Source organism: Varroa jacobsoni, unplaced genomic scaffold (genome assembly GCF_002532875.2).
Source record: "Varroa jacobsoni isolate VJ856 unplaced genomic scaffold, vjacob_1.0 scaffold_1423, whole genome shotgun sequence".
Lineage (NCBI taxonomy): Eukaryota > Metazoa > Arthropoda > Arachnida > Mesostigmata > Varroidae > Varroa > Varroa jacobsoni.
This window is the reverse complement of record NW_019214325.1, coordinates 381085-397116: the sequence shown is the minus strand read 5'-3', so window position 1 is coordinate 397116 and position 16032 is coordinate 381085. Positions and strand designations below refer to the sequence as shown.

Below are 16032 nucleotides of genomic sequence, written 5' to 3'. Positions count from 1 at the left end.
AGAATTCAATAAATATTTGAAAACAAAACAACGATCAGAATCAATGGAAAAGATGGGGTGTACAGGATCGCTTGGAATAATCGGGAAAATCGGATGTGTAGTTGCTGAGTGTTTGAGTCCTGCAAGCTTCAGCCTTCCTGTTTTTTTCTTTTGAATCGGTCTTCTTCATCTTTTATGGTTCTTCCACCTAGGTGACTGCTAATTTTAAGTCCTTAAAATTAAGCTTGTTGAAATCTTGTATGTCTATCATTTTGATTAGTGCAAACCCATTAATGAATTCTATCTATTGATTCTTCAGATGGAAATTCCATGGAAGATAAAACTATGCGCAGAGGAATGGCAGCCGGGTTCCGGGCTCGTCACGGCGGCGCTAAAAATTCGCCGAAAAGAGATTCAGACGTTCTATCAGCGTGATCTTGATCGAATGTACGGGACGGCAACCTCAAACCGAGTCTAAAGAGAAATATTGAGACAAACCAGCTTCATTAAAACATACAGGATATATTTCATCGTCCCATGATCAAGTTTGCAGCATATTTCTTTAAGAATAGTTAATAATATAAAAAAAAAGAAACATGATGTTTCGTAAATTCAGATATTTTTTCCCTCTAAAATCAACTCTAATTCTTGCATTTACTATTTTCATGGTCTAATTTACCAGCTACTAACATGATGTTTTAATATGCAAAGGTTTTCGACATAAGATTCAGCATTCTTCTTGCACAATTCCTAAGAGAACAACGTAAAAAAATCGTTTAGATAACTTCTAGTTCCAAGTTCAACAAGCATACTCTGAATATAGCTTTGTATTAATTTCCTGGAAAATACCGCTAACGTATCACAACTAGGACTATTTAGTTATCACCTATTTTAACAAATGTACAACAGAATTTCGAACATTATCACATAATATGATAGTAGCGTTGGTTATCGTCGACATGTTTTGCAGACGTTCTGCCTACATATTTAGTTATGTCCGTTTAGAAATTCAGTAGCAGAAAGCAAATGGTCAAGGATTTGCAAAAAGACACTGATCATCTTGTTATTTATGCAACAACAGTACAAATTAGTATGAAAACCCCCAGTATAAAATGCAAGTTCCCAGACGGTATGTGTTACTGACACGGCCGATCTCAACAACTTGCTAAGTGCTCTTTTGGTTATTTTCAATATGAAAGCTAGTAGAGCCTATCTGATATAGGGATTCCGTGAGGCCTGCTTCGATATTACGGCGCTTTGTGGGACGTTTAGAATATCTACCGAAGCAGAGGAACACCTTTATGTGTCGGACCTACCTTCCATAATATGATAAGATGTATAGCGCAAATCTAATACACCAGGCACTCAGGTATAACCAACATTTGCTTAGACAAGAACATTATCAAGTTTAAAGTATATTTGGATATTAAATATGTAACTTCCACACGTTTCAAGTCTACTTTCATGTAGTAAGTGATGCATAGAATCGAACCGCGCACAACCCCACAATTGTTCTGTAGACGAGCATGGTGCTCTAAATTGATACTTCGTCGTTACATCTCTCTCACTTCCTCTCTCTACATGCACATTTATATATACATAAGTTTCAACCGCCGCGTGATTTTTCGAGTACTTCATAATAATAGCGAACAACGATAGTTAATCTTAAATAAGTCGGTTCCATTTTTTTTTCGTTTCTTTTTTTTTTGTAATTTCGACTAAACGACAGAATAAGCAGCGCTGGTGTACCCTGGATGTGCTACTATATGAAATAATGCACAATATTTGTAAATCTTCTTTGAGGAAAAAGGTGATAGGACTGCCTCATTTGGCGTTACGTCATACGTGCGATTTCCGTTCGAAGGTCACAAATTTTCAATTCAGTAGATTCAGTAAATATCACTGCTATGTGATAGGCGTACGCTTTTCGGGAAATGCCAACCTGAGGCTAGCCGTTCGTTTAATATTTATGTGTAAATTTACTCGATGCCAGAGTGAAAACTCGAGAAAAAAACTCTAATCAAGTTTAGGGCGGCAGAAACAATTTAGCTTTACTTAGAATACTTAAAATACTTAGAAAATTCTTTGCATTAGAGACTGTAAAAACGATGAAAGCCAGGCCGTTACGAAAGTAGCTTCTTCGTAATGATATTGTAGGATTCAACTTTTCTCTATGGTCTTAGGCGAGTACAAAAAAAGCGGTTAAATTTGATCTCTCATTTTAGAACCCACGAATAATGAATGTTGTTATGACGTGTTGCAAGAACGGTCTCACTGCATAAGTGGCTACATAATAAGTCATTGTTTGTTTCAATGGCGTCATTTCTTGCGCTACCTATAGGTAGAATCTACAGTTGATGCCACGTCACCTGCTCAACTGCGCTAATTTAAAAAAAACTTCCACAAAAACACGTACACATCTCCGCGCATTTCGCTATTTCAACTTAGATATGTCATAAGGTTTCGTCATTACCGCGTGATGTATATATTGTTCTAGGCACTAGTTTTGTTTACTAATTAGAACGGCTAACGGATAAACAACTACCAAATAGACACGTAGCTTAACTGGGCTAAAACACTGACAACCCACAAATGGGTAAACTGTAATTTCAAGCGCACATCGTACTGGATTATATGAAAAATGAGGGAATACCCATTTCTTTACGTGACGTTAGGTAACGGGATGGCAGAACTGAAAGCACAAGCAGTTCCTGCTAAACCCCGTTGAATCTAATATGTGATTTGCCACCACCTCGGTAGACTGATATAAATAATATTGTGCAAAATGTTCAACTGTGCTTCTATTCAGTCTGATCGTGTGATATTGTGGTGACCGCCTGGTGATGTGAAGCGTATGGGCACTGGCACCAAAGGAGAATAAATGAATTTAACTAACTTTCTGATGAATATATCCAATCTTGGTATCAGGTGTAAGTTTCGAAACAGGATCAGATACTGTGTTCGAAAGGTCAAAATATAGGCCGAAATATATTGGGAGAGAACACAAATCTGAGCACGTAAAGCGCTTTCGACTTATGTGATAAGTATCCACCAAGTATTAACAGACTTCCAACTCGTTGTCCGCGCGAGATTCCCTTCAGCGCCACCATGGCGCGTGACTTTTTGGGGTACGGCCACGTTCTTCTACTCGGTATTCTACAGTAGTTTAACGAAGCAAGCATTAACAGGAGCCTCTACGGGTGTGATTGCTCACTATGACAGTCGCAGGTGGTTTCTGCAGAGGAGCATGGGCACAGGTGAAAGGTCACGATCGTTGACCGAACCCACCTAAGTGTTCATTGTTACACAGTCTCCCCAACAGTAGGTCATACAGCACGTCGTCCTGTTCCGACCAATGTTCCTACGCTGATCAGGAGGACAACGTTGATAGGAAAGCATAATTGCACCGCGTATCAACAATGAACAGATATGAAAACGTCAAATTTGATGACGGCCTGACGATTCGTTCCGCCGCTCTATCAGCGACTCTTGATCGGTGACGCGCTGCGAGCTACCTCCTCCGTCTTCTGTCTGCTCTCTTCGCTTTTCTGGAGCGACCGTTGTTGGCGCATCAGAACAAGCAGCAGCAGCAGCAGCAGCAGCAACACTTGCCGCTGCAGTGACGGCAACAGCCGCAGCGAATTACGGGACAGTCTACAAAAAAAGATCGGTGCAGCGTTCGAATAACTAACGTATAACACCGACATGGAGTGCGCGTGCATCCAAAACCACCCCGATATACGCCAATAAATGCGGTCGTCAGCTATCACATCTTGTCCGTGCCCGTCGCCTGTCAATCGCTGCAGACGGCGGTGCTTTTCTATCTATAAATAGACAGACCGTCGGTTGGGTCTACTATTAAACTCGCCACTGTCGTCTGTGTCCGCTTCTGTTACTTGTTAAAAAGAAGAGAACTCACGTTTGGTTGTCATTATTGCCGGCCTTGTCTGTCGATGGCCCGCTAGTTTCCTCCGGCCGAACGGGGCGGCGGGAGAGGTCCGCCGCAGCGCCTGCTTCAGCCCGCCAGTCAGCGTCCAGACGCAGCGGCAGCAAAGGGCGGATGGGAGAGTACAAAAGTTTGTTGCTCTCTGCGCGGGCCTGTCGGAAAGTGGTTCTCTTAGTTAACCGCTCCGCGCATCAAGAAAGTGGTAAAACGAAAGAGAGGACGCTGTCGCCACTCGACAGAACTCTGTACGGCCAGCCGTACCGACCGGTTGTTGCAGTAGTTGCTGATCGTTCGGCGGCGCTGGAAGCCACGGCGACGCCCAACAAGTGGACGAACAAAAGGAAAGGGAGAGCTAGCGCTAGCGGCGGCCCGAAAAAGCCTCTTAGAAATTTTTAGTTGGTGGTAGTAGTTCGGCTGGCAGCATTAGTCGTGTGCGGATTAGACGAAATACAAAGAAGTGATCGTCATCGGAAGACAGAGGCAGGAATAAACGAATTTTTCATTGATGTTTGTGTAATAAACGCTTGTCCGCGTTAGTTGCTGCTGGTACGTTTCGTAGTAACATGAAGACTGTCATTGTAGTTTCTCTGAGGGCGGAAAGTGCTCAAGTGTTGGGCGTAGAAGACGTTGCTTGAATAGCTTCACTGGAAAATTTTTAATTCCATACCGAAGCATCAACTTTACTTTGACTTTTGGTTAGCCAGATATATCGAATCAAGGACATACTGACAAATCTTTCCCGTGTTACTTGTTGAGACAACAAAAGAGCGTGAACTAGAAGGTTAACAAAGGTGGCGAAGGAAACGTGGGTTTGGCGTGTGCCGACATCGTGTGTCAAGTTAGTCACTTTCTGAACATTTTGCAGTGACATAACCCACGTGTGGCAGTCTACGAAAACAAGCCACCTCGTAGAATGTATCGACATTAGTGAGCTGATTCGTCGATAAGGATTATCGTTCATACATTGACCGAGTTACCAGGGGAGGTGCGCGAAGGAGCCAAATCGACGTCGACAGGCGAAAAAGTTCAAGGGAAAAGCGAAAGTTGTTCGAAGAGGCTGTCGGACCAATAAGAGGCAAAATGGTCGGAGAAGGACCCGGTCTGTGTGTTTTAAAATGTGCCCTCTATCTCCTCAACACAGTTCTCACGGTACGCATATATTATCATTATACCACACACGTTACAAAGCTGACAAGAAGTTGATCTGATGCTTTAACGCTCGATGATCGAAGCGATTAGATATAAATAAGATAATAACTGACGCAGTCTCATCAGACACACCTACTGATTAACGTAATTCGTGCTACAACTTTTTTATCGCTGACACACAGTGTGCAAACGGGAAACAACTGAACGACGAGTGTTTTGATCCGAGCCTTTCGGTGGCCCAAATAATCAAGGCATATACCTGGCCTTAGCTCCTTTTTTCTATTTAATTGGTACTAAATCGTCTGCACTGTAAGCAATGAAGATACCCTAACGTAGATTTACATTCGATCATTATTGATTACATAACACAACAGCCATAACAGTATTATGATGGTAATCGATAGCTTTAAACGGTGAAGAAACCCAAATTTACTCAAATCCGATAAGTGTATCCGATACACTAACTAAATACCGATGATCACGAGAAAATGAATGAAGATATACTCAGCCGCCGCAGATTGGTCTTTCCGTTGATATTAAAAATGCTGACACAGCATATCTCTCAACGTTCCTTGTACAAGTGTACAACACGGCGCATTAGATGTACGTGGCCTACATTGCAGGAGCGCCCCATGTCGATGTTGGTTTAGATTTTCGATACTTACCTAAGCATACGCTAATTGGGTTAAACGAGGGGACAATGTTTTTAGGTCTCTGTTACATGCTTCTACCTATAAAATCTGCTAGAAAACTACATATGTAATATGTATAGATTCTGTTGTATACAAGAAAGCACGTAGATGTGCTTTAGCACTGTATATATACCGCTTGTCCTTTACTCTTCGTTGAAGTTAAAAACGTTCTTCTAAAGTTAAAGGGCCATCCGTGACGGCTCTCTTGAGTTCACCTGTTCCTTTGTTTTTTTTTTCCGCTTCTCTTTATTCTTTTCCGTTTCGAGCTTCGAAGCTAAGTAAAGATAAGCTACTTTAATCATTTGCACGTTACAATTTTCACACGCTACTGAGATGGCAAATGCCTTAATACTGATGATGCATCGTTAGCATTCGCTATTGCTTACCTGGTCTCAGCAGCAGCTGTGGAAAAGCTCGGAACTTCAGAATCAAATGCAGCCTGCCAATTCAGGATCGTTGGCAGCACTGGGAGTCAGTATTAGCCGCGGCGTCCTGGTTTGCTCACCACTTCCTGCGGCCCGCCTCTTATATTCTCGTACACGCCCATTCATTCTAAACGTGTTCAGCGATCTTCATTCTGCAATGTCTTTTCTCTCACTACAGCCACTGCTACCACTATCACTAATATAGAGATGATTTTCTTCAAGCTTGCTTGTTTCCTCTTTGCTATCACCGGCGTTTCGTTGCTGTAGCTAGCGAATTGCTATCTTTTATTTTACGGTCGGTACCCTCCGTTCATTTGTCTCGTGGTTCTATAAATATAAACTAAATTGATTCGAAGAGATGACGCAGTGAACTAGACTAGCTCCTAACGGCACTGATTGCGCCTTTTTCTCTATATGATTCTCTTATTTCACTTGAATGAGGGAACAGGCTTATTTCGAAACAGCCATTTATGCTAACAAAGCTCGAATAGGCCCTGTAAGACCTTTTCGGTTTATTGCGACAGTTAACCAGTACTAAGTGGGCCTGCTTATGTGGCTGGTTGTCATAAGCCGGCGAGATTCGCAGCAGTAATCAGCAACGCTGGTTTTTCCTTTGTTTGCGTCGTCTCTCGCGTAGAGCTTCCAGCCAGCCTATGGATGCGCTGCCACATTTGGTACCACTGTTTCTAGTGCTAAGAACATTTATCATCGCCTTGACCGAAATTGTTCGATTTAAATAGATAACATGGGCGTCTCTTTCTTGCTCTCCCTCGCTCTATGGTGAATGAATGAAAATAGATAGTCGTAACTGGTGTTACTTTTTCGTCTATATTTAGCGGAGCGGAAAAAGATTTCAATGTGCATTTCAATATATTGAGATGTTTTATTTAACTAAACGTGTCCGTTCTAATTAGTGATTTTCCCGCCTAATAGTGGTCTCTGCGATCGTACAAGTTTCCCCTAAACAATACACTGTTTTTCTATCGTGCGCACAATTAATGGGACAGTATGAGACAGATCTGGCACTTCAAAAACACTTTTTAAAGACTCTCTCTAACACAGAATAGATCGACCGATTTACATTGATGCCTAGTGTGTTGCTTTTACGTAGACCGTAAAAGCTGGAGAAAGAAGCTGAACCACTTTTGCCCTTATCACGTATATCGATATCTCGTTTACAAGAATATGCAATATTGACGATGAACCAGTATTACTAAACTAAGTATTTTTTTTTAAACTTTTTCATCCGCTAAAAGGCGCACTGTTAGCACCAGCTGGTGTTGTTACATTAATTTTTGCTGCTTCTGTTTGTCTTTACCAAGCTCCTGACACATAAATGCGCATATCTGTGTGTCTTCGTCATTTCGCGTTTGGCTGGCGTAGCAAAATCACGATTCAGCCGATGCCTGCTGACGCATGGTAGCGGAAAGTTCTCGAACAGGAGTCTCTATTCTATTTTACTGCATGCCACGGATCTGCTCTGCTGATATTTCTTGTTGCTGGCTGAATAGTAGCAGCAGTAGCGATGGAGATGGAGGACGCTAGCACTGCTTCCACCCCGATCGTCTTCGGTGGACGGCTTGATGGCCCAACGAACCCTAAAAGGCCCTGTCCTTGTCTCTAGTTGGCGGATGTCCATGTCAATTTCTGTTGTCCTTTGGTCTCGAGCTGGCGTTATTTGACTGTCGCCAACGGCTTCGTGGCAGTATTTTTGGTTTGAGTAGGAAATAAATATGGCGTTCTTTTCCACTACCTACGAAGATACATGTAACAAAATTGCCTAACCCTTGCCAACGTCAAATTTCGTTAGCTGCGAGTATTAAGAGACGTCTTGCAACCAGCATATACAATATATACGTATGTGACATGGAATCCAAACTTTTGTGTGGCATGAGCTTCGTATGGAAGATTTAAACAGTTCTATATTATACTAATTGCGTCTATGTAAAATAAGTATCATATTTACCGTTTATCGGTTATATTCAGTATTATATCGTTTTCGATCGATGTCCCAATTTTTTTGTCTATGTTTTGGCTATGTCCTTAACGGTTTTTAGACGGTCCAGGTATACTGGTATTAGTCTCAGCCTTTATTTAAGCGAACAACCTATGATCTTTTTTTTAATATAAAGCAATAATCAGTACTAGTAAATAGATATTTTATAGGATAGACTATCTGACCATTTCATAGTAGAAAACGTTGTTACCTATTTGACAACGGATCTTTGAATCTAAAAAAAAAAAAAGAGAGATCAATTTTACTAATTTGTTAGACATTTATATTCCTTTTGACATATTTGCATAGTAATCGCATAAAGTATATATAATATATATATATATACATATACAAATAGTGTATGAATATAAATTTGGCGGGCACCAGTAATAAACATATAGCTAGATTCTTCTATGTCCGATGTGTTTTTTCGTCAAAAGAACGCTCACACAAATGCATCTTAAGAAAGGAGATAAAGTAGGTGGTAAAAAGATTCGTTCAAAATAAGACCAATAAAGGTGCGAAAGCCATGTGTTCAACGTATGTTATTGCGTAAGTTGTAAGTTGCTTGATTCGAATTTAAGCTTGCATGAATACTCTATCATCTTGACCTAGATTGACATTGTTAGCCGTTACTATTTGTCACGTTTTTCTCATCTGAAGCAGTATCGACAGCTGAATTTACGAACGCAAACGTCTTCGGCCGGACGTTATCCAACTGTATGGCACGTCATAAAACTGTAAAGTACATGCCTAACAACAAGCGTTTTACTACTCGATTATCTTACTACCATAATGACAGACTTGAATTGATTTTATCGTACATAATTTTTTGCCGAAGCTTGTTTTTGCTTCATAGCGATAGCAAGGGAAAGAGCTGACTATCCATATCTCCACCAGTTTCTAGACTGACGACATGGTCTTTCGCCGATTTTTCGTATCGTGTAATGATCGTGTAACATCAAGACAACGAAACCTTGCCTATACGGTTAGCCACTGCAACAAAACGTCGCAACACAATGCGTACGCACCAATGGGCGATGATAATCTTTATAGCCTCCGTTGCCGATATTTGGAATGGCGTATACCCATATGACGACTGGCGGGCGATACTATATGGCAGCGGCGACGGCAAGCAGAGCGGCGGTTCTGTTCATCAGACGGTTTTCCTGCTCTGACTCCGAGCTGGTGTAAAGTAAACGAATACGAAAACGTCCAGTTGCTGCCAGTCGTTTTACTGATCAAAGACCTCGGGGCAACAGATTTGCCATGATGAAGGATCCGACCCGCTGTCGATGCTCACGAAATCCGAGATGATACAGACGATACACCGATTCGGTGACAACGAATAAGCCAACATATAATAGAAGGACAACAAATGCCACGGAGTAAAAGTACATGGATCGCTGAACTAGCACAATGCCTTAGTTACAAGTAAAACAGTGGATTTTTTCCTTTTCAAATTAAACAACAGAACATTTTGGCGTACACCTTATCTATTATGGTCTCTCACTTAAGTGGATACTTAGCATTAAGCTCTCTTAGCTTGGATTTAGTTATATTCGCCTGCTGGTTTAGTATTTTTTTCATTGGTTAGCAACTCGGCTTCACCTCGTCCTTGAAGTTCAAGTGCACAATTTGGCGTGAAGTATCGACACCGCTATGTTAACTAACTAAATTTTATGAGTACGTATTGCATTTTTGTTCTCAAGCCTAAATTTGACTGAATGTAAATACGATCGTCTATGGTCTCGCTTTTTTTGACGGCCATTCTACACCAGCTGTGTGACGTCAGCGGCCCTTTTTAGTCGAAATAGACAAAGTACTAGATCAGACGCGGCCACTTAAGTCTATTGATCTTCACACTTTTCGTTCATGGATAGGATTTACCTTGTGAGATGTCTCAGCTGGACCAGGTCACTCGAACCATCGGATCTTTTACGTCGGCGAATACTGGACAATCTGAGATTATGACATATAAACGGGATAAAATGCACACGCCCGTTTTACCTGAGTGAGATCATGTTGGGATGTTCATCTATCAAAGCAATGGACGTCGGTGATGGGACAGTGGCTCTCACAAGCTTGATAAGTAATTCACTCTGTTCAGAGCATCCTATCTAGGTCGTAATGGCGCATGACTGGCTCGAATACATTATAGTACTGCGAAACGCATACTGCAGATGCGGACATACTAGCGATCAGCTGCAGCTATACTTCCGATCTCATCCCAGCGGATTTACTAGTAACCGCAATTTTCGTTGACACACTTAAACCCTCTCGCACTGACAATGATGTACGACAGAAGTTCTGAAATGTAACGGTTCATCCCGACCCTTGATTGCCTAGTGTCTTTTTGTTTCCTAAATATGATATATATATATATATATATACAGTCCCTCCTTTCTACCATGAAGTTCTCTGAAGCCCATTCAATGTCGCCTGATGATAGATGCTCTAATAGGAATAGAACAGCCGTTAACTACGAACGGTATAATATCACATATTACGAAGTGGCTCTTCATTTTCCCAAGCATCACATGTGGTTTAGTATGTAAGGTCGCGTGGTTCGAGAGAAAGTGTAAGGCGAATATAATATGGATTGTTTTTTTACTATCATTTTCCTGACACAATCGTTACGTGCTAGCCACACGAAGCTACAGGGTCTATTCTCGTCTGCAGTCCACGCGCTCCTTTGCGCGAACTTGCTACAGTCTTCGAATGTATGTTTTGCGCTTGGGGGGTTGGTTTTATCAAAAGAGTGCCCTTCAACATTGCCTTTTCTTCTCTCTTCCGATACGGCAATTGAGAAAGCGGCCTGTAGTATTCGATTCTTCATGTCGATTTGTCCTGCCAACAATGCTTTTGTTGGTCAGTGCTGGTCACGGTCATGGCTATCCATTGAATAAAAAAACAACCAACCTACAGAAGATCAATGTTATATACATGTTTATTGGCACATCGGCTGAAAGGACAGATGCAAACAAGTAGACTTTTTCTCAGCGAATCTAGCTTTCTTCATGGCCACTGGGTGCTAATTATTCCATGGTCCTTGTATTATATCATGGCCTTTTGTCAAGTCGTTTTATTCAATCGTAATACGCGCCCTCCATGTGAACACCTGTTGAAATAAATTTATGAATCCAAACGAAAATTGCTTTCTTTGAACAAGAGCTTTTCGATTTTTTTTTTTTTTTAATTTGTAGCGTCCGTCAGAACAGCTGAGAGGCAGGTGACTGTTAAGTAGGACGAGCCGAACGACGATGCAAGTGAGCCAGGCTACAGCATTTTCTGAAATTATAACATGTTGAAAGCTTGCTTCTGTTCTTACCTAAGTACAACACCAGTTCAGCTTCTATATTATCGATCATGTTGAATCGTTAGTCGAATCGAAATGTACAGGTTGCAGAAAACCTGACTTGTGTCCTATGTGAGACTTCGTAGTGTGTGCGCTGTCATATATTTGCCATGATTTCTAACCTGTGGAGTATTGAACCGTTTGTCGTCCTAAAGTCACCGCGTAAGAAGTGACCATTTTAAACTCGACTTTTGGATATACAATTTGTAATCATTGTGTATCCGAATCGGTGCTCCTGTATGTACCTAGTCGCCGACATTCGTCACAATATCACGACCACCTCTGGTGATACGCCGCTCCGTTGTTAATGACTCCATGATTTATTGTCGGCGCCTTACCGCTACCGGTAATGGACAACGTTATTCCCCGTTCGGTCTCGAGGATACTGGAGATTCGATCCTGCATGTAGAATAAATCTTGATTGGACAATTGTTAGGTTTATTGGGGACATCTTTGTTTGAAATATCTATTAAAGTAACTCTAACAGCAAACAATAGAGAAATGAGGACTGGCGGCTAGTCTGGCGGGTAATGAAAAAGCTGAAAATTAAATGAAGCAAATAATATTGCGCCTCTAAGACAGAACGGCGCGAAAAGTCACTTTGTCAAAGTGATTTTTCGCGCCGAACCTTAACAATAAAAATATCTATATTTTTATTGTTATATATATATATATTTGTTGTATATAATATATCCAACAAAAGGTGTTGTGGAAAAAGCTTTAATTCAATCAGTATTATGGAAAATAAAATAATTCCAGTTCCTGCAAAACGACGACTGGAGTTTGAGCATGTGTACCACTGAGAGTGTTTTGTTTATAAAAATTAGTAGAAAAAAATCAATATTGATGAATAAACTGTGCCACTCAGGCGCTTCTCGTGCGCGCCGAATAGCAGATCGACATTCTTAAATCAAATAGATGGATCATCTGTATCGTAGCAGTAAATAGGCTAGCTTTGAACCGTAATAAAGTCCGATCCACGTTTTAAAAACTATTATACCTAAACTAGACGCGGTAAAGGTAGAAACGTAGTGGCATTCGCACGGATAATCCTTTGATGAAGATCATTACCTGTTACTATTATCAGGTTATTTTATCTAATCACATACAAAACAATTACTATGGTGTACAAAGTAGATACATGAGGCAGCAGTTATCTGTTACAATTGGCTTAACTCATTAAGGGAAAACTTCTAGTACAAGTTCTAAAGAAAAGAAGTAATTCCGAGTAACTTGTGCAAGGTCTACGCAAGCGGCACGTCTGGTCAGTTGTTATCGAGTTGCACATACACTTTAGCTAGCAATGCCATCTAGCAATGGGGAATCATGGGAAAGTTGGTGATGGTGTTTACCGTAAGAGAATCAGTCAGCTTTATTCAACGTTGTTCATATTTTTAGAGTCAATTTAGCGACGAGTGGCGAGAAGGCCACCAGGACGAACAAGTTAATACGTGAATAGATATGCCAAGATCTACAAACAATAGAAAACCTAATTCAAAATTGTCTCAAGTCAAAGCCTTATGTTGTCGCATAGCATAGTTGTCGTTTAATCGAACCCATGCTCTTACGCAATCACCGTGATGACTTGTTCAAGTTGATATAAGTTCAAATATAAACGAGGAAGCACGGTCTTACAATGGTCTATGAATCTACGTCTGTGGCCGTTAGGTAAATGCATTAATTAAAACTTCATTTCAACATAGATCAAAGAGAAACTGCGAGCGTTTACAAAGAAATAACGACGACGAGTTATGCATAGTCAACTGCTATACCTCAACCGCTAGTTATTGAAAATAACTGCTCAAAATATTGCCGCCAACCGGTGTTCGAGGCTAACCGATAATTAAAAGGAGGTTACCAAAACAATCGAATTTTCAAGACAGACGTTCAAAACGAAAATCGCCAGAGGTATTTTTTATTGGCTTTTAACCCTGTGGCTCGTGTATAGTAAAGCAATTCGATGAAACTAAAGAAAACACTTATCTGTTTTCTCTCTTGGTTATTTGTCTGGGAAATAACGAACAACGGAAGAGCGCATTTCAGAGACTAATTCAAAACAATCGACAATTCGCACAAAAAGTATAGAAAAGCATAATACAAAAGACATATTATACACGATGAAGGCTACATCCTAGAAGTTAATGAGCAGGATGACATGTTATTAGGTTTTCGTTTCGCCATTAGGCTTCTGGCTACTTCAGTCGTGAATCGTACAACATCTACGGTAATTGATAAAGGAGGATAATTGACTAAGCACAGTAATGGCTGCAAAGTGGTACCGGGTGTCACTTCGAACATAGTAATGAGAATATTGTTCTAGCAGACGATGTCCCGCTGAAGTGACGCGGTCATGGTACATGCAAATCACTCCAGCAGATGTCCAGGTAATTAGAGAGAGGCGGATCTTTCGTAAAAGTAAGAGCTCTGAAGAGCGTAAAAAATAAAATGGGAAACATTCCTATCACTGAAATATCGAGCTTTCTATCGAACGCAACTGCAGAAAAATTGCCTATGAAACGAAGAATACGCTCTATCGTATATTCTTTGATTTTAATGTAAACGCCATTTGGCAGTAAAGTTGATCTAAATGTACGACGTGAGTTCCGTTGAGCGACACAGTTATCGTATGATAAAGTTTGAACTTAGCCATGCGAGTATGACTTGTTTACTTATACGTTGTTACGCTAAGTTATATAAGCGTGAAGAGGAAAAGCCTTGAGAACCAAGATTAACTGATCGAACATAAGTTTATGCTCAAGATGTAACTACTAAGACAAATCCATACTATACGTAGGTAAAACATTACTAGCATCTACACGAGAGATCCCCTTGACCATTTTATCAGCGAAACAAACGTGTTCGTGTTATGTCATATGTATTTATAAACGTGTTTGTTTATCTGCTTTTCTCACCATAATAAGCAACAAGTTCTCCAATATTATTATGTATTTCTGCAGTGTACCGAGGTAGAGCTAGTATGGCCGTTTCGAGCAGTACAGAACGCCAGATCAGAGTGCACCAAATGGCAATTCATGTAGCCCTCTCCAGAATCGAATCCTTATCCACCAAAAACATTTAAGTCGATATTTCGTTTTCTTTAATTTTGAAATCCGCGCGCTGACAAGGCCTAAACAAGCCTAAACCCTGTACTATCGTATCTGCACGTCATAATATCGATATTTCAGTTCTGGTTCATCGATATCGAATGACGTGATGCTGTGATTTCAGCGCCAGCGGGCAGGGAAGTGTGTGCTTACCTGCTGAATAAATCGTAAAAGTATATCGAGTAAATTTACAACACCCATTTTTGGGTAAGACATAGGAAAATTAAGCACAAAATCTATCAATTGTCTGAAGTGATGCTGCAAACACCTGTTAAATATCGCTAAACCCATGAAGCAGTGTGTTTGGGGGAGACGATCCGCGTATGATGTTCTTCGTGGTTTTTGTTCTGTTCTCATTAACAGTTTCGGAACAGATAAACACTCTGTTACTATGCAATATCAGTTCGTATTGTATGGGATTGGGAGGTTGAAAAGCTATCTAATAACGAAAAATAAAAACAGCGGTTTGTCCTTTGCCAAAATTTGGAAGGCAGTTCGTATCCGAAGGAGTTCGATCTTGATCTTTTCCTTGAATTTTCTCTTTTTAAAGGCTTTCATCTGGTCTTTAACTCTGATGATTATTCATAGCAGAGAGCAAAACCAGAACATCTACAATCTCCTTGTGCGATGTTTTTGATACCGCCAAATATAATCCTAGAAGTTCTTCATACTTCTCCCTCTTAGTTTGATATCTCTCTACGCTTTGCTGCTAGACAACGATTATAATTCATTCATCATGTCCTAAGCATAAATTCGGTAACGCGAACCCGTTCGGAAAGGTACACGACCTCAAAAGCACGCAGTTGAAGAGAGATATGGTCCAACAATAATTGGATGTTATTAAGTGTTCATAGACGACTAGCATTCTCACGTTTTTACCAAGCAACGCTCATGAACGCTACTGATAACCGGAAAATGCAGATTTCCTGCTTAATCGTATCCCATCTGCTCGTACACAAAATCAGCTGCTTGACCTCGCATGATGCAGAGCCTGTATTCTGCTACGTTAGAATTGATCCTATCCCTAAACGGCTATCGTCTAACTGATGAACATCTATGGCATCGCAATTCGATGAATGCACATAAGTCAATTTTTCTTCTATATGGTAAATGTAGCGTATTTTTCTTTCTATTGTTTCATTGATGAATTCGTCTATTTGTTTTGTTTATCGCAAAGCGATTATGTAACAAATAATTATTGCTTGTTTTTTTCTTTTTTTTTTTTGTCATGGAGAAGACGTGGCGATAGCGGTACGGCCTATCTGGCCAATCCACGCTAAATCAGGAAAAAAACATGTTTAATACAGCGTTCATTGGAGCTCACTTGGAGTATGGAACTGGAATATCTTTGTATTATACGCCACACGTTTTTGTCCACAATTC

At 40.6% G+C, this 16032-nt stretch overlaps 2 protein-coding genes and 1 long non-coding RNA gene across 3 annotated transcripts in view; 2 read left to right on the top strand and 1 right to left on the bottom strand.

Annotated features, from left to right (window-relative positions):
* LOC111269905 (long-chain-fatty-acid--CoA ligase 4) overlaps nt 1-590 on the top strand; it is a 23121-nt gene extending 22531 nt beyond the window's left edge. Inside the window, exon 16 of the mRNA XM_022849818.2 lies at nt 299-590. Within this exon, the coding sequence (XP_022705553.1) occupies nt 299-457 (159 nt within the window). The 3' untranslated portion in view covers nt 458-590. The remainder of the gene's footprint in view (nt 1-298) is intronic.
* Nucleotides 1-7507, bottom strand: part of LOC111269912 (uncharacterized) — a 15784-nt gene extending 8277 nt beyond the window's left edge. The window contains exon 1 of the long non-coding RNA XR_002685994.1: nt 6153-7507. This is a non-coding gene — a long non-coding RNA (uncharacterized LOC111269912). The remainder of the gene's footprint in view (nt 1-6152) is intronic.
* Nucleotides 4126-16032, top strand: part of LOC111269911 (23 kDa integral membrane protein) — a 27990-nt gene continuing 16083 nt past the window's right edge. Inside the window, exon 1 of the mRNA XM_022849833.2 lies at nt 4126-5074. Within this exon, the coding sequence (XP_022705568.1) occupies nt 5006-5074 (69 nt within the window). The 5' untranslated portion in view covers nt 4126-5005. The remainder of the gene's footprint in view (nt 5075-16032) is intronic.